This window comes from Panulirus ornatus, chromosome 1, assembly GCF_036320965.1.
Source record: "Panulirus ornatus isolate Po-2019 chromosome 1, ASM3632096v1, whole genome shotgun sequence".
In the NCBI taxonomy this organism is placed as follows: domain Eukaryota; kingdom Metazoa; phylum Arthropoda; class Malacostraca; order Decapoda; family Palinuridae; genus Panulirus; species Panulirus ornatus.
In genome coordinates this window covers 34,837,594-34,864,081 of record NC_092224.1, presented here as the reverse complement: position 1 = coordinate 34,864,081, position 26,488 = coordinate 34,837,594, and the positions used below count along the sequence as shown (strand labels likewise).

General features: G+C 45.1%; 1 protein-coding gene across 1 annotated transcript in view; it reads right to left on the bottom strand.

The window, feature by feature from the left end:
• Positions 1 to 26,488, bottom strand: part of ktub (Tub domain-containing protein ktub) — a 599,936-nt gene that overhangs the window by 505,311 nt on the left and 68,137 nt on the right. The window contains exon 4 of the mRNA XM_071661614.1: positions 12,876 to 12,984. Within this exon, the coding sequence (XP_071517715.1) occupies positions 12,876 to 12,984 (109 nt within the window). The remainder of the gene's footprint in view (positions 1 to 12,875; positions 12,985 to 26,488) is intronic.

Below are 26,488 nucleotides of genomic sequence, written 5' to 3'. Positions count from 1 at the left end.
CTGGCCCGTAACCAGTAGTTGGAGGAGACACGCTTAATTAACCCCGTCTTTATGACGTAAAATCGTTAAGTTAATCCAGCAGGAATGGTGCAATGGGATGATTACACATCCTCCTGGACATTATAGCACTAGGCACCAAGATCCATGTACAAAATCCACTTCTCGAGCGTGACGGTAGAAACCCCTTGGATGCAACGGTGTGGTGGCCTTTGACCCCGACCCATATGGCACGGTCGGGTCCAATCCCCTTCTGGCTCTAAGGGGTTCGAGCTACGGTGGACAAGTAGATGGCAGCGACGATGATGTCTTCCCCTCTAATCATGTCGTCAAAAATTCTGATCAATTCTGGCCGCATCCTCCTTCATAGAAACCCCATGCATCGATAAGGGGTAGCATTCTGCTACAAGCAATTCCCATACTGTTGCATCTCCCATTATAACCTTATAGTCACATCAACTTTACACGAACTCAATTCTTTGGGTATTCCAAGTCTTGTCTTCAGATCCTGTAAACGCAGTATACAAACCTGTTTCCCAGGCTTAACTTATTATATCTTGAAGCTTCATCTTTCCAAAGATTTCATTGTATTGAACTATTAATGCTCAGGCAATTCTTTTTTTTCTATTTTTGTACGAGATTTATGTCCAATATTGGAATGGCTTTTTAAAAGAACCTCTCAATTACTGATATCAATTAGAGTTTCAGGAACACGATTTTTTTTTCCGTTTTCCTTCCAGCTTTTCGAGAAAGGAATTCATAGAAAACGGAGGTAAAGTACCAGTTGAGTGAGGTCACAGAAAATGAAATATTACGTTGACATATAATGCCGGACTCATTATAGGAATATAAAAACTTCTGTCGAGATTTCTAAGTCCTTCTTTTTCTTTTCCATTCAAAGATGAAAAAAAAAATAATCTGTATCAAATATGCCATTCAAATTGGAGGAAAATATATCCTTCAGGCTTTGTTCTGGTCCTTTCCAAAATTCTCGTCCGGATCTTTTACTCAGAGGTCTTGGCCTACGGCTTCCAGAGCTAGGAGGAGGAGGAGAAAGAGGAGGAGGAGGAGGAGGAGGAGGAGGAGGAGGAGGAGGAGGAGGAGGCTGGATCGGCAGCGTAGGACCCGATGATGGTCCATGACAAGGAAGGATATCTGCTGGTGGAGGAGAGTCGCCTGTGTCCTGAGGTTATAAATAATATCTGTGGTAGAGGAAGGGTTCGCTTCCCTCCCAAAACTATATCAAAGGAATATTCTCTTTTACCCTTCCAAGGCGGATGAATCCAGTTTCTTTTTTTTTTTTTCTTTTTTCAGTTACGATGGGATTTATATTTTCAATTTCCTCGTCAAAATGAGAGCCGTTTGAGGGATGGTATTAATGATATAACCTATTAACACTGGTCCCTGAGCACTGCCTCTCTCTCTCTCTCTCTCTCTCTCTCTCTCTCTCTCTCTCTCTCTCTCTCTCTCTCTCTCTCTCCTTCGCAAGGCCATTACTAGGCAAGGTCGAAGGCCAGGTCAGACCATTACTAGGCCAAGTCATAGGCCAGGTTAGACCATTACAAGGCCAGGTGAAAGGCCAGGGCAAAGGCCAGGTCAGACCATTGCAAGGCCAGGTCAAAGGCCAGGCAAGACGAGCATTCCCACATGACACACCGCCACGATAAACAGATCAACATCTACCACTCACACGAGCAGGAGAAACAACACAGTTAAATTACCTATTGTTTACCTGCAGGAGGAGGAGGAGGAGGAGGAGGCTGCGCTGCTGGGGTCCTGACACTTAAAAGACTAATTACTCTCACTTACTCCGCGCGTCCCGGTTGGCAGCCTCGGTTCTCTTATCTTAGCTGACTGACAACTTCACTCCAGCCAGGCAGTCTTCCCCCTCCCTTTTTTTTTATATTCGTTTTCTAACAAGAAAATTCCTCAGGTGGGGTAACTTAAACAACCTCCTCGTACCTAAAAGCTCTCTTATCCACCGACAAAATATGTCACCGCTCGACTTTAAGATCCGAAAGCCATGCTTATGAATCTAAAAGAATGTTGGTCGCCCCCTTTTTTTAACTGCATGTGTGCACTAATTACTCCACCGTAAGTCACCAAAGATCATCACACGTAAGTATTTTCCTTCATTTACATTTTGTAAGTAAACAGAAATGATACTGCGGCTTGCCTCCTCGCTTTTACTGCCGATATGGAAGACTTTTGTACTTACACGTATCAAAATTCCTGAGGACAGGGGAGATGAGGAGGGATTCAAAGACTTTGGAAATGGTAGATGTCAAGAAGAAATGAGAGGTTCTGGGTTTTGAGCTGAAACGTAACAGACGAGCAAGCACAGGTGCAAGTTTGGAGGCACATTCTTTCACTACATGGAGATGGATACCATCAGGTCCATAAGCCTTGCTTGTGTCCAAAGAAAGAAGCGCTCTTCAGACAGTTCGAAAAGACATTAAGAGAAGGGGAATAGGATCAGGAAGAGAAGCACGAGGGGAAGAGTCATAGGAGAAACGAGAACCAAAGACAGTAGCTTTGTCTATCGTCAGAAATGAAAATGGAAGGAAAGATAGAGCGACAGAAGTTGTTAGCGATGCCCGTTAGCTAAAGACCACAGAGACCTATCAGTGGATGACGAGGAGAGGTTACCGCACTTCCTTTGCATAAAGTAACAATTTGCCTCATGGATAACGTGCTTGCAATGATTGCTGGCAGTGATAAATGAGAAATTACGGGGTTGAGAAAGATTGGGGAGGAAAGACGCAGCGAGGTGAGGAGATGGTTGGGAGGTGAAAAGTTTTAGGGTGTGGCAAGGCGGACAGGAGGGAAGGTGTGGGAAGAAATTATGCGGTGAAGGGAAGGTGGTGAGGAGAAATGTTCCGGGTTGAGTGAGGGAGAGAGGAGAAGCTACGAGGTAAGGTGGTGAGGACAAGTTGCCAGAAGGTCAAGGGTGGTCGGATGGCTTTTTAAACACTTTTGTAGCGTGAATGTGTTCCTCCGGGAGCGCCTGCTGGGTTAGGAGCCTGTGCTGTGCGCTGGCTGTCTCACTCTGCACCGTGTGAGTGTTCAGTGTACGTGTACATACACACACACACACACACACACACACACACACACACATACACATCAATACATATCCACATGTATGGCAACAGCCAAAAAGTTCTGCTGTACACGAAGTGAGGAGTTCCGCTGCACAGGGACTTAGTCAAGGGTCCTGCTACCCACGAAGTGTGGAGGAGAGGAGGTGTGTTCAGGGAGAGACACGTTGCCTGGGGAGGGGAGGGGAGAAGAATAAAAACCCAAGAAGCAGGAGGAGCGTAATGACATCCTCCATCACAGGTCGGAAGGGGGAGAAACACACAACCACTAACAGCGAGTTTTCTTTCCGCATGAGCCGCCCCTCGCTCGCTCGCTCGACCTCTTCAAGCGGCCAGCCCAAGCCAAACTTACGTACCTGACGCATCTTCCTCGTTATTTTCTCCTTCTTTTTTTTGATCTTCTTCCCCTTTTTTTCCTTGTCTTTCGTTGGTTTAGTTTCTTACATGAAGACGGCCTGGCTGATAGCCTCGCGTGGCACAGTGGTTCCAGCCCTATTGATGGAGGTGTGACGTACTTATTCATGGCAGGGGATTGCTTAGAACACAAGGCTATATATATATATATATATATATATATATATATATATATATATATATATATATATATACTCTTTCCTTCTCTCGTCTTAAAAGAAAACGAAGATGAGTTTTCTTACTTTTGTCTTCAACTGACCAGGGATTTCTCCTCTATGTTCTCCCGCAAGTAAAAACATTTATCGCTCTTTAAATGACTCATGGTTGTGAATCCTTTCACCCTTTCCCTCCTTCTTTATCACTAAATCTATGATTGAATATATAAAGTCATCATCAACCACTTCCCTTCATATACCAACGACTCAGTTTAAACCCCTAACTTCAATACGCAAGAAAACATTTCATGACCTGCTCCTAAGAGAGTGTACAGACGATGATGATTCTTCTGAGCTGTGGCGGATGAGCCACACTTATTGGAGAACTTGCATTTCAAAAAAAAGGGGACAACTCGAGTTCCTTAGGCGTGATCCTTTTCAGGTCAGGACTCAAAGGGTAAAATTGAGATCCTTTCCCTGACTAATTGTGAGATGAAGCCCCTCAATAGTTTCCCCCAAGTTCATTACTGAAGTTCCCGGAACTCTTGGTCTCTCTTGTAACTCAAAGGCGTCCCTTTAATTACTCCTGGCAGTGGTAACTCCTTTAACTTGCTTCTTCAGGCATGGATCATCTGCTGCTGCAGGAACGTCCGTCTCACTCATATCTTCCCCCGTCCTACATCACCTGGCTTCTGTTGATATTCGAAAAAAAAAGACACAGTTTCGATCATCAAGCGACACCTTTCTGTAAACCCTGGACGACTGGAATACAAGCGAACGTCCTCCCAGCACCCAACTCCACTGGCCATTACCAGTGTTGGCTCACAGGCAGACACTTACACTGACGTTTACAGTCGGGTCACAGCAAGAAGTAATTAGCGTCGAGTTTAATGATGTAATCCGATCTACCAAATGGTGTTTTGACGATGGAGTTTTCAACTCAAGTGTTTCACCGTTACAGGATTCAGTGACGATAAAGAGATGAGTAACAAAGATAGCTTCTTTACGTCTGACGTTTTCTCTGGATATAAAATACGAAACGTTGAGACACATTTTCTCTGAAGTAATGGGGACCCACCGCCCTATTTTCCCAACTTAATCCTCGTTCTCACGCTTTGTGCGCTGTGGCTCCGTCGTCCGATGCGTTAAATGCCTTTCTGGGACGTTACAGTGAGTTGAGACACTGTCCTTAAAGAATACTGATAACCCCATAACAGCGGCGTCTTTACGGTCTTTTACGCAAAGGAGTCCCAGGGGAGAGGAACCATGTCTTAAAGCAAAGCACTGTACACACAGTACATCAGCAAAGGTCCTCTCAAAAATCGAGCAGCAGGGCAGCCAAGTCATACATGGCCACAAGTATTTAATCACGATCGATAATCTCAACTTCCGAAGCACAACGGCTTAATCCCCTTTTTGCCTAAGATAACCAGACCGTTGAGCGCGACGAAGATCCAACCCTCCTGCGGACTGGACTTGCTGAGTAGGAAGAACTTAGCGTCATCGTACTCGAGGGTTGAAACCATCGTACTCGAGGTGGCAGTTCGTTGTCTTCAACTATGGATCTTCACTGGTTCAGTAAGTGCTGAAATACATTACTGCCTCGAGAGAGAAAAACAAATTCTCCTTACTACTGCATTGTCGTCAGCATGGGTGCCTTTTTTCACCTTACTAAGGTACACAAAAAGGTATGTAAACAGCATTAGACCACGGGGGGTCCTTCGTCATGCCACTGGAGGTCCTTCGTCATGCCACTGGAGGTCCTTCGTCAGACCACTGGAGGTCCTTCGTCAGACCACTAGAGGTCCTTCATCAGACCACTGGAGGTCCTTCGTCAGACCACTGAAGGTCCTTCGTCAGACCACTGGAGGTCCTTCGTCAGACCACTGGAGGTCCTTCGTCAGACCATTGGAGGTCCTTCGTCAGATCACTGGGGGTCCTTCGTCAGACCACTGGAAGTCCTTCATCAGACCACTGGAGGTCCTTCATCAGACCACTGGAGGTCCTTCGTCAGACCACTGGAGGTCCTTCGTCAGACCACTGGAGGTCCTTCATCAGACCACTCCTTCCGAGGTTTTCTGTGATAACGGAAAGACGACAGCAGAGATCAGAAACACACAAGAGCTCCGTGTCTGAAGAATGAAAAATAGCAGATATCGACGTTCCGTCATCTTAATGATATTCATGATTATCTTTTTTTTCTGCATCAGCGATCATGTGCTTCGGGTTTTAGGTCTATCTCCTACAACAGGTTCTTTGTTCCACTGGCCACTGCTGATTAAGGCACGGTGATGCGTAATTTTCGCCCCGAGTTCTTTTACAGTTCCTCATTTATATTTTTTTTTTATCATACATCTCATATTCCATTCCATGAACTGTTCTCTCATTTGACCTCTAGAGTCTCGAGGGTGCTTCACCAGTTGTGCATTTTGTGCTCTCTCTCTCTCTCTCTCTCTCTCTCTCTCTCTCTCTCTCTCTCTCTCTCTCTCTCTCTCTCTCTCTCTATTCTTTTTCTTTCAGACCAGAAGAACGCAATTTATGTCTCCTCAGCCATCACGGGAAAGCCGAAGGGCGCCGCCCCTCGCATTGGGGATGTTCAGTCGATGAAAATGTCTTTTTTCTCACAGTTGGTATCGTGGAGACAGAAGACTTATCACAAACTTATATGGGGGGGGGATCTGGCAGTGCATGCCATCTCGCTCTCCTTCTTCCCACTGTTTCTGCGTGAAGACCAGCCACTCGAGCATTGGTCGTTATGAAGCATACAGAAAAAAAAAAAGATACACAGTTTCTTACTTCTTAATGAATGTGAAGAATAAATAAAAAATAAACTCACAGTTTCTTACTTCAAAATGAATGTGAAGAATAAAGATGAAAAGTAAATATAAATACTCCGGGTCTTAATTATTAATGAAAGTGAGGAACAAACGCACCATCACTGGCGGCGCTGTGGGTACTTAACCACCTGAGACGGTAAATATCCGACCACAAGAAGGTGTGGCAACACTTAAAAATTGACTCTGTCCTTTAATATTTCTGTAGCTTATCTTGCCCTATGGCGTTCCAAGTGTTTAAATACTTTCAGTTTAAATGTGTCCCCACATCTTTATTTATATTCTGAGTTCACTACCCGCGAAATTCCTGGATTCTTAGGGGGGGCTTATTAGTAATTTTTAGTGATATTCTTATAACCGGCAACTGTTCCTTACACTATGGGGCTCCTAAGCTGTTGAAGGACCTGCTTGCGCCTCGAGATAATGTTGTCAAGACGTTATTTTTTTAGTGAGGAAAAACATGGTCAGAGCGGATGCTGCAGCTCAGGGCCTATTTCTGAACCTACAAGTCCCTCAACTTCTGATACTTTAAGTCAATTTTCGGTTGTTGTTGTTGTTGTTGTTGTTGTTGGTGTTTGCATTTCATCCATCTCTCATTTAGAATTTCATGATTTTCGTAAGTTTTCGATTGCTTTTACGTTACATCTAATTGTACACCTTAAGGGTTGTACCGTCGTGCTCAAGGACTGAACCCACCATTGGAGGAGGAGGAGGAATAAGAGGAGGAAGAGGAAGACGAGGAGGAGGAGGAGGAGGAGGAGGAGGAGGAGAGAAGAGCAAGTCTCGCACCATCGTCATCAAGGGCTGTGTCGTTATACCCAAAGGGCTGTACATCGTACCCAAAGGTCGTACCGTCATACTCCAAGGGTTGTCCCTCATTTTCTAAGGTTCGCACTGTCGTGCTCAAGGGTCATACCGTCGCCCTCAAGGGATCACGTTCAGTAGAGCCCCGGCTCTGGGGGTGGGTGGGTAAAACCGGTGCAGTGTTGAAACCAATATCGGATATATTTTGTTTCCTCCCAAACACAAAGAAATAATTCATGTTGGTGGTCGAAGCAGGCGTTTCCTGAATTTCAGAACCACACCGCTGTGGTGTTCCCCAAACTTCATAAGCATTATTCAGTGACTATTTCTACCTCCACACACACACACTATATCTCGAAGTTTCTAAACCCGTTTGATAATGTTGAAACTGAGGAGTTATTTCAAAGGCGCAAAGATGGAACGCCTAGAGACAATACTATAAACTTATGCGACAAACTTGTTAGAAAAGACTCCAAGAATACATTTAGTAGTTTCAGATTAACTGGGTACTGAAATTGTGACTGCTAACAGCACACGAAAAAAAAAAAAAATGGTTGGAAAACTGTATATTGATAGGAGAGATGGTTCAAGAGATAAGACTTCATGAGCGGAGCAGAACTCCCTCCCTGTGCGTTATACGAGGTAATTATATAAGCAGACGTACGCTAGCGCTGGGTGCCGCCATCTCTGAGCATAACTCCGAACTACATACGTAAACAGTCGGAACTCATCAACACTCATTTGCTGTCGACCTTAGTTTTCATTCACACTCCACAATTACCAACGAGGTGACATAACACCTGAAGAAAAGGCTATAATGTCTTCAAGAACGGTAGTAACGACACTACACTCCATCTTCCCTTCATTAAATTGTAAATTCCCATATATTGTGAATTTATATATCGTTATTAAGTCTTAGTCTCAATATATATATCGTTATTAATCTTAGTCTCAATCTATACATCTTTATTAAGTCAGTCTCAATTTATATATCGTTATTAAGTCTTAGTCTCAATTTATACATCGTTATCAAGTCTTAGTATCAATTTATATATCGTTATTAAGTCTTTATCTCAATTTATACATCGATATTAAGTCTTAGTATCAATCTATGTATCGTTATTAAGTCTTAGTCTCAATATATACATCGTTATCAAGTCTTAGTATCAATCTATATATCATTACTAAGTCTTAGTCTCAATTCACACATCGTTATCAAGTCTTAGTATCAATCTATATATCATTACTAAGTCTTAGTCTCAATTCATACATCGTTATCAAGTCTTAGTTCTCAGGCCCCACTGGCTACGTTCAGACGGGGGAACATCTTTTAAAATCGCCGCGGGACACATTCTCATCCAGCACCCAGCATACTGAACATGGGCTGGACCTCCACACTCACACACACACATATGCTTCTCAGTTATTGCACTTTAGTGTTGATGCGTCACGTGAGTCTAACCTCTCCTCTCCACTCGCTTCCATACACACATGTGTTCCCAGTGGTATCTTTCTGCACGGTCATTTCCCCCACGACGGAAGGGCGTCACCTGATGATTCGCCTCCCTTCCCTCCTCCCTCACACTTAGAATTCTAAGTTAGGTTAGCTTAGCTTAGCATATGTTAGGTTAGGTTAGGTTAGCATGTTAGGTTAGCTTAGCTTAGGCTAGGGTTAGGTTAGATTAAGTTAGCTTAGCTTAGCTCAGGTGTTAGGTTAGATCAGGTTAGGTTAGATCAGGTTAGGTTAGGTTTGCATAGCTTAGCTTAGCATAGGATAGGTTAGGATAGGTTAGGTTAATTGTGATCTCCAACCTAACGTAAAACAAATCTAATCTAACCCCAACAATCCTAGTCTAACCTAGCCTAACTAACTTATCCTAATCTATCCTAACCTAACCTAACCTAGCCAAGACACACGTCTGTGGGGGCGAATCTTACGGTCATGACATACAGGAAAAATAGCTCCCATAGAGTTACGTAACATCGAGCATTCAGCAACATCACGGTTAGTCGAGTCATGCTTTCACGAGCGGTGAAATATTCATAGCTCCTGCCGGAGGCGGCGGCGCAGGCGTGGCTCCCGGCGGCAGCAGCTGCCAGGTAGTAGTACCCGCACCTGCACCACCTACTGGAGGTGGTCGTCGGCTTGGGGTGAGGTCGTCAGCCAGACGGTCGTCCTCTACCAACACCTGCCTTGGTATCAACACACTGGTCACCCCCAGCTCCCTGGTGTGGGACGACGGAACGACCCTTGATCACGAGGGTGAGGCCCTTGAGATGACGGTGCGACCCTTGATCACGAGGGTAAGGCCCTTGAGATGACGGCACGACCCTTGATCACGAGGGTGAGGCCCTTGACATGACGGTAGGACCCTTGATCACGAGGGTGAGGCCCTTGACATGATGGTACGACCCTTTGAGTGCAATGGCTTATGAAGGGGGTTCAAAAAAGTTCCCCTTAACTATTCAATGACTGACATTACGAATCGTTCATCCTGGCCCAGTTCTGGAACGCACCAGTGTGTTGTGGGCCACGGCTCGCTACCTACATATGTACCGAACTACCTCCATGTACCCCTCTTCCTACCTTCCTACCTACCTACCCCTTTAACTACCTCCCTCTCTACCTACCTACCTCCCTCCCTCCCTCTCTACATACATTCCGAGGGAGGTAAGGCCTTTCATGAGTAGCACAGGTGGCGGGCTGCCTTCGGCTACAACACCTTCACCAGACACCAGGTCGTCAAGGAGGCCTTCCTCCTTACAGTGATGGGCGCCTGCTGCACCATCCCAGTTATCGTGGTGACCTACTGCCTGTCACTCCCCTCCCACCACCACTGCATTCACACCAGTGCGCACCACCCGCACCACTACGAATATCGTGGTGGCCTACAGTCTGTCACTCCCCTCCCACCACCACTGCATTCACACTAGCGCGCACCACTACGAATATCGTGGTGACCTACTGGTTGTGTCCCTCCTTCCCACTACCACCACACAGTACGGTGTGGGCTATACCTTCAAGCATCCTAGATCCCAGCATCGCCATGTACTCTGCTCGTCCTGCCACTTCCTCCAACATAACAAACAAAAACAAATAATTGATGATGCTTGTTTGTCTCAGTTTATACATACAGTATATACATCATATTTCCATGTTTTATTTGCTTTCTAAATGAATCTTGTTAGAGTGGACATAGTCTGTTTGTTTCTTTCTTTAAACACTTTATACAAATTTCAACCTGGAGTTGCTTTATTTGTCTTCTCATGGCGCATGTTGATCGTGGACTGTGGGGGTAAATCTAAATTTTGTATCACATTCAACAACACAGTTAGCTAAGGCTTGGTATCATATGTGTTTTTAATCTACATCATTAAGAAGAATATATCTTTCCTCTGTTTACCTAACGTAATAACCACGAGGCTATGAAGAACATAGAAAAAAAAAGAAGGTGGAAGCGATTATTGAAGTAGTAGAAACTTAAAATACCTTTCGTTCCTATATACATAAACAAAGGGGTCCTTAATGGGTCATTTCTCGTCGTGCACAGATAAACCAGCAGTTGACTCGTTACCAAACCCTACTGCCAAACTGGTAGGCATAACACACAACGATCACAGAGCGACGACGGAACGCGCGGACTTCCGTAGTGCATACGGGACACAAGCGGGATTCGAACCGCTGTCACGCCAAGGGTACGAGAGACTATATACCCATCTAATATCATCTAGGGAGTCTGGTGTGTACCGTTACCTGCTGGTCTGGCTGGGTGGGTGGGTCAGTCACATTCCTCCAGCCCAGTGCACTGAATATTTAACGTTGATGCGTGGCCATGTGTCCCCCCCGGCTAATACCCTTCGTGGAACACAACACAACTGGAAAACTTACTCCCACACCAAGCGTGGAGTGTGACCTACTTACTACCAGACGTGGAGTGTGACCTACTTACTGCCAGACGTGGAGTGTGACCTACTTACTGCCAGACGTGGAGTGTGACCTACTTACAGCCAGACGTGGAGTGTGACCTACTTACTGCCAGACGTGGAGTGTGACCTACTTACTGCCAGACGTGGAGTGTGACCTACTTACTGCCAGACGTGATGTGTGACCTACTTACTGCCAGACGTGGAGTGTGACCTACTTACTGCCAGACGTGGAGTGTGACCTACTTACAGCCAGACGTGGAGTGTGACCTACTTACTGCCAGACGTGGAGTGTGACCTACTTACTGCCAGACGGGTAAAGTAACCTACCAACTGCCGGAAGTCTCCCTCATTGACGCAAGTAACCTAGCCTACGTCTCCCTCACTGACGTAAGTAACCCAGCCTACGTCTCCCTCACTGACGTAAGTAACCTAGCCTACGTCTCCCTCACTGACGTAAGTAACCCAGCCTACGTCTCCCTCACTGACGTAAGTAACCTAGCCTACGTCTCCCTCACTGACGTAAGTAACCCAGCCTACGTCTCCCTCACTGACGTAAGTAACCTAGCCTACGTCTCCCTCACTGACGTAAGTAACCCAGCCTACGTCTCCCTCACTGACGTAAGTAACCTAGCCTACGTCTCCCTCACTGACGTAAGTAACCCAGCCTACGTCTCACTAGCTGAAACGGCACGGGGCAACTAAGGCCCTAATCAAGGGCATCTCATTAATGCCATATATATATCCTAGCCTGGGCCAAGTTTCCATTTCCTTGGGTAATGATGGTTTAGTCTATGACCTGACCCTTACGTCAAGCCACTCTTCACACATACCCAAGAGGTCGTACCGTCGTGTAAGAGGTCGTACCGTCGTGCTAAGAGGTCGTACCGTCGTGTTGAGAGGTCGTACCGTTGTGCTAAAAGGTCGTACCGTCGTGCTGAGAGGTCGTGCCGTCGTGATGAATTATTTTCATGGTTCGATTTCGTGTACGAAACAAAGACTGTAGTACGAGTAATGGTCGCAACCTTGTCGTAAAAAGGGGCTGGGTATTACAACCACATCAGAATCAAGGTAGAGTCTATAAGGTAGGAGGTCGTACTTCACATTAAATCCTCTACGGGGTAACACATTAATCCTGTACAGGGTAACACATAAATCCTGTACGGGGTAACACATTAATCCTGTACGGGGTAACACATAAATCCTGTACGGGGTAACACATAAATCCTCTAAAGTGTGATACATTATGGGGTACAGCAGGTTAGAGTGTAAGAAGTGGTTAATCATCCTGGGATGTGAGGGGACGTAACATAAAGATCTCACGAGGCCAGAGAAGCAGACACACACACCTGCTTTAGGAGCTTCGAGGTCTGACCTCACGAGGCCGGGAGAGGTAGACACACCTACCTGCTTTAGGGGCTTCGAGATCAGACCTCACGAGGCCAGAGAAGCAGACACACACACACCTGCTTAAGGGGCTTCGAGGTCTGACCTCACGAGGCCGGGAGAGGTAGACACACCCACCTGCCCGGGGGGTTCCGAGATCAGACCTCACGAGACGAGAGGATCACACAAACCTACCTGCTTTAAAAGCTTCGAGATCAGATCTCACGAGGCCAGCGAGACAGGCAGATCCACCTACCTACCTGCTTCAGGAGCTTCTGCTGGCGGAGGTTGGCCTCGTCGTCGACGGAGCCGGGGATACCTGGGTCCCCGGAGCCGGACGTGGCGTTCGACGACCAACTGGACATGTTGCTGTGGGGCGAGAACACGACACGTCAGGTCACCAGTACACACACACACACACACACACACACACACTGACCCCCCTTACCCCCCCCCCCCCCCCCCCCTCAGCACGACAGCACGACACCTTGAGGTCCTTGGTACCGACCAGTGAGCACGACGGTATGACGACCCCTTGGGACACAGATCGACCCCGACCAGTCGTATAGCCAAGGGTCGTAAAGTCGTGCCGATTGGTTCACAACACTCGTGCTCATGATGCGTCGTACCGTCGTCCTCAGGCAGGATTTAATGACCATTGCGACGTCTTCCATTATAGTCCTTATCACAGCAAGAATCAAAGGTCACTTTACGATAACAGAAACAACACTGAAATCTAACCTAACCACGAGGACTAACCACGTCAGTAATTAGCACTTCAAAGACACCCTTAACTACAACAGTTATAACTACTGTGAGTGGTCATCGGACCCACCTCATCGCCGCTGAATGGCAGAAGTTATTAGTATTTGTGATACAACCAACAACAAACTACAATTACCGGGACTGTAACAACATGTTCCTCGTCGTGTAATGGTTGACGTAACCAGCGTCCGACGCAGTGCTCTCTCTCTCTCTCTCTCTCTCTCTCTCTCTCTCTCTCTCTCTCTCTCTCTCTCTCTCTCTCTCTCTCTCTCTCTCTATCGCCTATAAACGTATTGTCCTCCCACTATAAAAAGAAAATCCCGACCGACAGAGTTTTATATATATATATATATATATATATATATATATATATATATATATATATATATATATATATATATATATATATATATATATATATTTCCAGTATCCATGATATGAGATAATGAGATACAGTGAAGCTGGTAATTTAATAAGGGCTGTTGTTTTCACCCCCGGGTGTTTTTCCCGTATACGTCATGCAGGTCGAGAAATCTGATTTCTGGTGATAAAAGTCAGATCTCTTCAGCCCTGAGATGAAGAGAAGGAAACGAAAATAACAGATTATACGTATACACTTAAGACAAAATAAACACTGTAGATTTGACTGACTGCTGTATATGATAACTGAATAAATAGTCTATCATTATTATGGTAATTATCATTATTCATTACGATAGCTTTGAGATTTAATTGACTGCTATACATTCACTGTGTGAATATTTCATCATTATCATACTAACCATGACTCATTACGACACCTTGATAATTACCTTTACGGCTATTATAGATTGTACTCTGCATGTCAGATGGTGAAGTGTCACCTGGCAGTGAGTGTCAGTTGTGATGCAATGTGCAAGACACGTTGAGGGTGGGGCCCGCCTGTGTGTGTGTGTGTGTGTGTGTGTGTGTGTGTGTGTGTGTGTAAGGCAAAACACCACCATGGACCCAGCATGTCTTTTGCCACCTTGAGTACACAGTAAACCTTTTCAACACATCCACGTCCACTACGGCAGTCTTTAGGGCAACAGGCTAAACACAATGTGAAATTAACATACACAGGAGAGGGGATATTTCTCAATGGAACTGCTCTATTTTTTTTTTTTTTTCTGCGGTGAACGACTTTGGTTGTAGTGATCAGAGAAAAGGAAGTCCAGTGGAGTTATGTGAAGTCATATCCCATGTGTCATCATAATTATGGAACTGACTTTGACTTATGAAGTTTATCTTATAATTTTACAGAAATTATTCTATCTAATGCTTGCTTTTATGAAGCATCAATCAATACCACCCAATCTGTATATATATATATATATATATATATATATATATATATATATATATATATATATATATATATATCTTTCTTTTTCTTTCATACTATTCGCCATTTCCCGCGATAGCGAGGTAGCGTTAAGAACAGAGGACTGGGCCTTTGAGGGAATATTCTCACCTGACCCACTTCTCTGTTACTTCTTTTGGAAGAAAAAAAAAAAAAAGAAAAATGAGAGGGGAGGATTTCCAGCCCCCCGCTCCCTTCCCTTTTAGTCGCCTTCTACGACACGCAGGGAATACGTGGGAAGTATTCTTTCTCCCCTATCCCCAGGGATAATATATATATATATATATATATATATATATATATATATATATATATATATATATATATATTTCATGTGTGGCGGGGTGGCGACGAAATGGATGAAGGTAGTAAGTATGAGTGTGTACATGTGCATATGTGTATATGTCTGTGTATGTATATGTATGTATTCGTTGAAATGTATATGTATATATATGTGCGTGTGCGGCGGTTTATGTATATACATGTGGATGTGGGTGAGTTGGGCCATTCCTCGTCTGCTTCCTTGCGCTACCTCGCTAACGCGGGAGACGGCGATTAAGTATAATACATAAATACATTTACGAATAGAGTGCATATGAACGTGCACTACTATTATGCATACGGCTGTCTCTGACACACAAGGAATATATAAGCTACATTTAAGTCGCTAACCACAGCGGAAAACGATGTGTAATGTAGCAAGTTGCGACCCAAATCGAAGAACGTCCCAATACAATCATCTCCCTTCCTTTCTGTGCGTACACCAGGACGATACCCCCAATTTTTCTGTGGTAGAAGACGCATTTTTATGGATTACACTCTACCATCATGGCACACGTCTCCACCCATCCACTTCCCTTGCCGTCCTACACCAATCCAACCATCCTGTAAGGAGCCACGAGGATAACAATGACACAGGAGACGAAATACGGAATCGCCAGACGTACCTGAGAGCGGTAGAGAGTCTCTCTCTCTCTCCCCCTCGAACGTACGGATGATCACGAAGAAGAATACACGAGTAACACATAGGGAGATGAAGAGGCTTAGCCGTGCTACCCAAATGCTGGGAATACGACAACAGACAGAAGACATTCTCTTGACTTTGGGGGTGGGATGTAGAAGGAATAACAGCGGTGTGGGTGTTTGGACGGTCAAACTCGGGAAGCAAGATGACGCCAAACTCAGAAAAAAAGAGAAACTTTTGTAAAACACATACATCAATGGCTACCATACTCTCACTCGTAGATCTCCAATACGTAAGAAACAATTTCACATGTTTCAGTTTCATTCATGATGGCAGGAGTCGATTACGCCAGACTGCTATGGCCTCATCACGGTCGGACGAACACACGTACACATAGATGGACAGGTGCAAAACAACATGAACTATGCTTTCCTCCCGCTGGAGGGCGACTTCGTCACTGAAGAGTTATAAAGAAGACGTAGGAATGCACACACACACACACACACACACACACACACACACACACACACACACATACAACTTCAAGATCCCATTTTTGGGACATCTGCTACCTGGAGGCTTCACTCGGGTCAAAAGCAAGGATATGATGGACTCGTTCGGGAAGTGGAGATCCTCGAAAGAGTTATTACTCGGAGAGCAGCGTCAGTAACACAGGCAAAATGGCCTCATATGCATACATTTAGTCTCTAGCAGTCATGCATGATATACTACAACCATGAACCACCAAGCCTAGCCCCTACAGACCTCTCCTCCCCATGGTTTATCATGATTGCTTCTTATGCCCAGGCTCAGCCTAATGACAGCACGCCGGTCCCCCGTATATCACATTTCTACAATTATCCAACGCACGCCCCTCACCCTCCTGAATGTTCAGACCCCGATACCCAAAAGCCTTACTCACTCCACCCTTCCATTGCCTCCTCGGCTTCCTTCCCCTCCCTCCCCTTGCTCTCCTCACTTCTAACACAGATATTTTTCTTAACTGGCTGGTGAGGAGAGGAAAAATGAAGGAGGAATTGGACAAGGAAGGTAAAGCGGACGAACAGAAAAAAAGTTACAGTGTGTACAGATGTATGATGCAGGTTTACTTAAGTATGCAGGGTTGGTTTACTGGATACCGATTTTTGAGGTTGTATTCAAACGGATAACCCAGCAGACTGTGTGTGTGTGTGTGTGTGTGTGTGTGTGTGTGTGTGTGTGTGTGTGTGTGTGTGTGTGTGTGGTTAAACTGTTTGTTCGATTAAGGAAGAAATTACATACGAGCTGTTCATTGTTTACATCGATGGATGACTTGAGCTTCTCTCACGGATATGAGGCTTCGTGGTAACCAATGGTGTTCGATATGTGCGTTGTTCATGTGGTCTATGAAGTTATCTATAGCTCATGTCTTCGCTGTCTTCTAGTATCTGATACATCCTGTTTTTGCTGACTCTCTTAAGCACTTATCACTCTGCTGGTTTGGCCTGAAGTCGCTGATGTCGGTTTCCGGTATTTTCGTTCGACCTACAGTCGTTGATGTCGGTTTCCGGTATTTTCGTTCGACCTACAGTCGTTGATGTTGGTTTCCGGTACTTTCGCTTGAAGGTCAGTGATGTTGGTTTCCGGGACTTTCGATTCGCAGTGCCTTAATTCTGTACCTTCTGCACCATCACCAAGCATGATTTGAAGGCTAAAGTGGGTAAGTATGAGAAAGTAGTTAAATACACGAAGGATCATAACCCTTATCAGATGAGGCTTTAGCCTCTACAGGAGGTATCAGAACCTATACAAGCTCTTCGAAGCTGCTTTACATCGTGCAACTCTTTTGTTTCAATGGTCTACTAATAAACCTTGTGATGCTAATGTGGGGCGTAGTGTTCGATAGGTCTTCTAGCTACCCAAGCCCCTGTTACTACGCTGTTGTGACTTTTTCTTTTTATGCTTGGTTTTAAAGACTAATCTCTCACTGTTGTTGTTTGGGGATTTCGCTAGTGGAGACTACTGTCCGAGTGGCAACGTCGACATAAAAGATGTTCCAGCTCGTGTTTCCTACTAGACGGGAGAACATCAGGAACATATGTTATAAAAACAGCGTTGGTGATAGGACGCTGACCTGCGGGACCTCGCTCACTACTGGTAATTTTTGTGACGTTGTGTATTCTCGGGTTATTACGGTGGTACCCTAGTTAAGGAAATGGCACCCACATATTCCAGAATTTATCTCTCGATATATTCTGGAATATCTTGTTATAACAGTTTGTACTGGAAGCCGCTATTCTATACTTTGTCGAAGGCTTTGCTTATGTCTCTTTGTACGACAGAGCAGTTTAAAAATCCTAGGTTTATGGTATGCTTTCTCTTTTATTTCTTTGCAGCAATCGCTGAAATTTACCGCTCTTTCCCTCCCTCCATCTCTCATCTGCCTCACATTCAGCTCTTTTCCTACTTTTTTCTCGACCTCCTGCAGCCTACTCCAGTCCTCTTCCCAATCACTTGCACTCCTTCCTCGCAGATTCCAACAGGACACCTCCCTCTTCTTTTTCACAAGCAATTCAAATTCCTCCTATCACAGCTCACTAACCTGTTTTCATACATAACAATCCCACCTTCTGCAAGTGACAACACTCTTCTACATCACCTGCACACGTAAATGTCACTTTCTTAAATATCTTCCATCCCTTATCCACTCCCCTAGTTATACTTACTGTCTCTATTACTCACTCTTTACTCAATCTCTCCGTGTATCTCCCATGCCACTGTTTGACTCACACGTATGTCATCCCCTCTTTCCCTTTTCACGTACCATAAATCTTCATTCTTTCCTCCACTGAGAAATGATCAGATCAATACACCAGCCGCAAATCTCAGCACGTTCTCATCTAATTTCTCTTCTCACCTGTCAGTTAACCGCATCTAATACATGATCTATTAATGCCCGTTGATCCCAAACCCACTCACCCAGATGTATACGCGTGAAACACCTTTTCTCTATATTTCCAGTCACCATTCCCCTTTCAACACACAACAAAGTCCTTCCCAATCTTTTACACGAAGGATCCACCCCTCTACTTATACTCTCAGATGCCACTTCACTCGTCCTTGTGTCCAGAACCCCAACCAATACGATTCGATCCCTTGAAATCAAAGCCGCCCCAACACTCAGTCCGCGTCTCCTTGAATGTATGCTTTGGCTCTTCACTCCTCTCATTCATTTGGTGCAGAAGACCTAATTCTGCCACCTCTGCCGGTCTCCTTTCGTTCTAGCCCAAAACAACTCTTGGCCTAACGTTCCTGCCATCTTTGACCCGATCCCACACCTCACTCTCCCATAAGTGCCATCCACTTCCTTCCCTGTCGCCCTCTCACTACCCCTGTACCTCCTCACCTCCTGAACACTGCCAAAACACTCCACCCCACTCAACCTTCAAGTTCGTTTCTCACAGGACCAGTACATCCTGCTTTCTCTCGCCACACACAGCACCTACCTCTCCTGCCTTTTCATGAATACCTCTAGATTCTAGAAGCCACGCTTCACACCTAAATTACGCCAATTCTTTTAAGAATATCGCAAGTTCCTTGGAACATGGCTGGCAACAGAGACACTTTTCCGAGACAGACGATACGGAAAAGGTTCTCATTTAAGAAATCTTTAGATCCGGTACACTACCCTGCTGGCTACGCTCCGGAGCTATGTAAATCTGAAGTTTCAAAAAAGCTATAATTTTTCCCTAAGATCTTATACAAATTAGGATAATTGGAGCTTTTCCTTAAACAAGTTTTATAAGAACCGTGCCCATATTAATGGCACGTACATTTCGACTGATAATGTAAGGGAACCGTGACCATATTAATGGCACGTACAATAATATACATTTCGACTGATAACGTAAGGGTTTTCCTTCGTTTCCCAAACTACAAAAGACAGATGAAGTAATCTGTTCCTGAGTCACAATGCCCTTACGTCTGTTATTGCGATATGAGCTGACGAGCTTATAAAACCCTCGCTCTACAATATGTTGTAGGGCGACATATGACAACCAGTCAACACAACCCTCTACACTGTGTTGTGGCGAGACATACGGTGTCGTGTCCAAACCAACATACGCTTGGAGATTCCCTCCACGCATGCGCTTTCCCAGTTAGACTCGTCCATTTGAGGGGAGCAGGGGGAAAAAAACAGGACCCACTGGCCTTGCATATCAATGATCTAATGAATATTCAGGGCCATCCTGTGGTCCATGGTGGCGGTGGTGGTGTGAATGACTGACTACCGGTGTCACCAGCCAGACGTGGGAATTTTATTATTGATACATTCGATTTGACGTCATAGGTGCTGATGACGCGGGCAGGAGGGAGAGGTTAGCTTAGACTTAAGGGGGGGATCTGGGTCAAAAAAAGGGAACGGTTGGCCATGACGCCCAAAGGGTCGTAGACCGTCGTGCTTAAGGGTCGTACAGTTGTGTGCAGGGAGTCGTACCGTTGTATTCAAGGGGTCGTACCGTCGTGTTCAAGGATCGTACCGTTGTGTTCAAGGAGTTGTACTGTTGTGTTCAAGGAATCGTACAGTCGTGTTCAAGGAGTCGTACCGTCGTGTTCAAGGATCGTACCGTTCTGTTCAAGGAGTTGTACCGTCGTGTTCAAGAATCGTACCGTCGTGTTCAAGTGTCGTACCGTCGTGTTCAAGGATCGTACCGTCGTGTTCAAGGATCGTACCGTCGTGTTCAAGGAGTCGTACCGTCGTGTTCAAGGAGTCGTACCGTCGTGTTCAAGGGTTGTACCGTCGTGTTCAAGGATCGTACCGTCGTGTTCAAGGATTGTACCGTTGTGTTCAAGGAGTCGTACCGTCGTGTTTAAGGAGTCGTACATTCGTGTTGAAGGGTCGTACCGTCGTGTTCAAGAGTCGTACCGTCGTGTTCAAGGATCGTACCGTTGTGTTCAAGAATTGTACCGTCGTGTTCAAGGGTTGTACCGTCGTGTTCAAGGATTACAGCGGTTGTTAAACTTATTGTATATATCTAACCCCTTATCCCTTATCACCCTGACCCATCAACATAATCTCACTAGACTACGTAATCAAGAGAACGAGAAATCCAAAATTAATCTCCATTAATCATCACCCACGCATTAAAACAACCTGCAGTGGTTAACCACTGACCTCAAATAATGATCGCAATCAGCACAACTTTTCGGCATGCCAGTTGTATAACTTCTCCAACATGTTTGCTCCTAAAATCATCCAAATTCGACTCATTCTCCACAACTGTGCACACAACAAAGAGTGCACCCACTCAAAATGTAGAGTGCAGTCTGGGAGGCATAAGCTTATATAAGTCTATCTGGAGCTGAGTGCATCTACTGTGTACTTTGCACCACAACTACTTTTGACGTTCCCAGATTTGGCCACTACGAAAATACCACAACAAAGGCTTCGATCACTTGACTCCAAAGGTACCATGACAAGCGCTTGGACCAGCGGGTTCAATGTATGTATATAAAAACTCCAAGAAATTATAAATTCCTGTCCAGCAACGATCAAAACTGACCCCATAACAGTCTGTAAACAAACTATCAAAACGAGTGCCTTTCCAGCCATGTGGTAAATCAGTGTTTATAACAGCTCGCCTACAATTACCTCACACACCCATGACGTAACATACATTAGTGATCTAGAGACACGATTAGCGTAAGAAAAAAAAAATGTACAAGATGGTTGATGATAGAAAAAAACGGGGCGAAGGGCCACCACGTCTGATGATGGTTAGCGAACGCTTACAAAATGATCCGAGGCCAATTCGCCCAGCGGCGAGAGACGTGCCAAATGGAAACCTATACCTTGGAATATTGCAAAGATTGGCACATCTTCACCACAAGCCAACTGTACGGGTATGAAACCTTGGATAAAATCCTTATCACAAACAGATGAAAAATAAAGACGTATCCTGGAGGGGTTACCAACAAACTCTGAAGAAATATGTAACCCAGCGCGCTTCTTATGTACGTAGCGCCACAAACTCTGAAGAAATATTTAACCCAGCGCGCTCCTTATGTACGTAGCGCCACAAGACTAAAAAAAAATAAAACTTGTAAACCTTGCGATGAATCTGGCGGAATCAATAGAGAAAATTTGGCCCATCATGCACTTAAGAGGCACCTAATATAAAACTGAGCCTAATTGCGTCATTGTAAAATTTACGTATGCCATATCAATTCGGACAACGAAAGTTTTACGTATTCAGTTAAACATTACATAGTTAGTTATCAGTTACATGTTGTGGTATATCATCACCAACACACACTGACCAGTGCGAACCAGAGAGAAATCATTAATCCTAATGATCTATCGCTTATTGCTCAACTCAGATTGTAAAACCTTGACAGAATATAATTTACAAATTTATGGAGAAATTTATAATCATCATAAGCAATGGTACAAATATTCTGTGTCTTCATGAAAGTAAAATGGATGAATTATAGTCTGGGTTTGCATGCAAATAAATGCCTTGCGCTTTAAGTAGTTCAAGGTTATAGCTTCTGGGGAAAGACACGGGAAAGCACAGAACTCCAAAGCTTAGTGATGTGAGGAAAGAAACAGACATCGTAACCCCCCTCCCATCCTGGAACTGTCAAGAGTCGTACAGGAATTACGAGACATAGCGTGAGGGGAGGAGCCGAAGTAATAGCTGTAAAAGAGGGAGAGAACCAATTGTAACGCGCAAGAGAATCAGATCATCGAGTTCTGGGGTTCAGATACTGTTCGAACACAAGTCGGTCTGCTGTTGACTGAACCCTCTCACGTAAAGGTGTATATGTAGCAAAAGCCGCCCCAGATGTGAGAGCAGTATCCCATATGATTGAGAGAGATGTCTTTGGTTTTGAGTGAAGTAACATGTTCAGAGGACAATAATCCTCGACATCTGAGCTGAGACACTCGGTGCCTCAGAGACAGACATCTTTGTATGGGGTTATCCAAGACTAGACGAAATGTTAGGGTGACCCCAAGTAAACATAATGTGTTGAGTACTGGAATTACTGAACCGTTAGGGGACTGGATTGGACTATATATATATATATATATATATATATATATATATATATATATATATATATATATATATATATATATACACGCATATACACAGAATTTAGGCTTGCAAGCCAAGAACTGGAGCTTCTAAGGCTATTCAGCATTCTGACCGTTAGAGAAGACGGGAAAGCTGTGAGGGGGGTGTTTGAGAGAGAGAGAGAGACCGGGAAAATGTTGTGCTTAAAAAGCACTGAACTTCGTTAGGTTACGCCCGTCCTACCGTAAAATCGTACCTGAATCCGAATTTGCAGTAGATGAGACGAGACGAGACGAGACGAGACGAGACGTATAACGAACGAGGAGGAGAAGGAGATAGCCATTATCATAAACGAAGTGAAATAGAATACAGTCAAGTCGTCAGCTTATGAGCGAACGGGGTTATCTGTTGAGGGATGCTACACCCACGATACACCTCACTACACCCACGGTACACCTCACTACACCCAAGATACACCTTAATACACCCAAGATGCACATCAATACACCCAAGATACACCTCACTACAACCACGATACACCTCGCTACACCAACAATACACCTCACTACACCCAAGACACACCTCACAACACCCACGATACACCTCGCTACACCAACGATACACCTCACTACACCCGAGACACACCTCACTACACCCACAATACACCTCGCTACACCAACGATACACTTCACTACACCCACGACACACCTCACAACACCAACGATACACCTCGCTACACCAACGATACACTTCACTACACCCACGACGCATCTCACTACACCCACGCTACACCTCCCTACACCCATATCACATCTGAGCCTTTAAACTAAACACAGCCCTGTTGACACAGCCAAAATGTATTTGTCAGGGACTCCTGGAGCTTAATGACTGTGAGCTGGCTGGCTGGTTGGGCTTATAATAGGCCTCTACCAACTCACCACTAGGCCTACCCAGTGCCAGTGTCATTTTAAAGCCGTCAGAACAACACGTTATAACCACCGGCTCATACTACCTACCTGAGTATCCTTCCTCGGGTGTTCATAAATTATTCTAAGGCCAGGCACGTTGTCACTGCACATATTATTATGCTATGACCTCTTTGGCTTCAAGTCACCGTCAATAACTCTCTCTCTCTCTCTCTCTCTCTCTCTCTCTCTCTCTCTCTCTCTCTCTCTGTGGGCCTAGCTCGCTGCTCACGTCAGTGACAGCTCTATGCTCACACACACACACACCCTGTACAGACAGATCATGTCGTGACTGTGTTGTGTATGTTCGTGTGGACAACACGGACATATTGTGTGCTGGGAGAGGTGGCAGCTATTCCCAGCTCAAGGTCTGTGGCTGCCAGTGCATGGATGAGACCGTGCACAGTGACTTACTGAAATGATAGCTGGCCGTTAATTTCCCCGGTACGTGACGCACGCCCGGCGCCCGCCCCTGACCGTCACCACGATAGAGTCTTATTAATCAACGGGTCGCTTGTCTACCGTTAGTTAACCTTTCGAGCGCGATCCTCGAGCACGACGAGGTGGCCCTCGAGCACGAAGGCACGACCGTCTATGACACTTACGTTGGAACCGACCCTTTTGAACACGACGGGACGACGTTGAACACAATAGTAAAAACCCTTAAAGCAGGAAGGTACGACCCTTGAGAATGAACAGTACGACCGTTACGTATGACGTGGCGACCCCCCCTGTGCACGACACCGCCACCCCACCAGCCCAGCCTGGCCAGCGTCATCACGGAGGCCTTAACCCTCGCACGGACCTCCGTCTCCTGCAGCAGCCTGGAGCCCTGGACAGATCTGGTTATCGTCAGGAGAAAATGATACTCCCCATGTACACCCTCGTAGACCCCCCCACCCTCGACCCCCGTCTTCCACAGTTACATGAAAAGGAAAACTGCACCAAAAATTACAGCATACATTCTTGTTGAAACTGAATATCCATAAATTCGCACACAAATGAAATTCAACATTCATATTTTTAGGCAAAGAATGTTTCCCTCTTCTTTTCCACCACCACCACCTCCTCCTCCTCCTCCTCCTCCTCCTCCTCCTCCTCCTCCTTCCTCTTCTTCTTCTTCAGAGGCATTTTTTTTAAATATTCTCCATAATTGTTTCCACTATCATATAATCATCAACATATATATATACTTACCTACTCACTCCTACCACACGAGCTACATTCATGGAGCGTCTGCAACGCCTAGGAAGCTATCCACGTCCACCCATCAGGACACTAGGTTCAAGAAACATAGTGAGGTACATGTGTCTCTCTCAATGGGCATGTGTGCAGGGCAGTTAAAGAGTAGGTGTTGGATGCCTTTAGTGAGAGAAAGGAGGGGAGGGGAAGGAGGGAGCATCTCTAGGCATGAAGATGTCTTGTAAAATAGGGTGACTAGATTTTTGTGTGTCCGGAGCATCAACGTAAAAGTGTGACTCGCATCTGTCTTGGGGAGTGTAGTTTCGGGTGAAACGGCTTCACTGGGAGAGGGGTGAGCGCTGGTGCAAAGAACTAGTCGCTGAGGACGTAGAAGCCCTGGGGACTGTACTGATGGGGGTCGTGTTGTCTCGTCGCACAGGTGGTGAAATGTGGTTTGTGGTTGCTAAGCAACTGGTGGTTCTTCAAATTAATGTCAAATGGTTCGATGGTGATCAGAACTAATTCAAACTTCATTGGATAATTCGTACATCTCGATCTGTGGATTTGCCCAGTGGACGAGGCTGGCTCTCTGAGCGCTGAAGGAGCCCCATCTATGAGAGAAATAAGGGGCAAGGAAGGTCGAGGTAACTAAGTACCTCCATACTAATCATGAATTTTCAGACACGTAAGAGGTAAAGGCATCATTTGCATACGATCTCTGGTCTTTTAAGCTTAAATGTAAATCGAGAACCGATGACGTCACGGGAAGGTTTACAAAGGTCAATAAAAAAAACAAAAAAGAAAAAAAGAAAATTAAGTTTTCCACAGACCAACAAAGCAACTCTCATACCCACTGAACAATAAGACCAGCTTGAAAAAAAAAGAATTTATATATATATATACATTTCATTTTAATTCAAAGCTACAATTTTTCATTCAAATGATGAACGATTGTAATGTTTCCGTGCGTCATCCCTGACCCTGCATGAATAATATCGTGTATAACACATTATTCACGTCTGCCTTGATGGTGAATCTATAAGCTGTGTTTAACGCCCACTAACTCCATCACACACCGCTGGCCCTCGTGACATTTTCTCTCTCGCTTGATCAAGCCAGGTACATCAGTGTGAGAAACCCATTAGTACATCAGTGCCTATGGTCTTAGAAGAATTTCAGTCTTGGAACACCTGAAGAAGGTGTTTCACTTCGACTGACGGCTCTAAAATGTAAAATCACACGGTCGGCCTTCATATTACCACCCTCCTGGCAGTCGAAAGGACCAAAAGCCAAAAAGAACCAACCTCTAAGTTCTTACGTGTGGCGGCAGCAGAAACGAACGAAGCACAAAATGTCTTCGGCGAGAGAGAAAGACGCCCCTCTGCCAATCAGGCCGTGGCTAAGTACAGTACGTCATTCGCTGCAGCTTTTTTTTGGGGGGGTGGGAGCCACAAGAACGCATGATAAAGCACTAGTGCTACTGCTATATGCGTTCTTGATGGGGGGGGGGTAAATAAGGCGATGAACAAGATGTACGATATACGAACAAGTGATG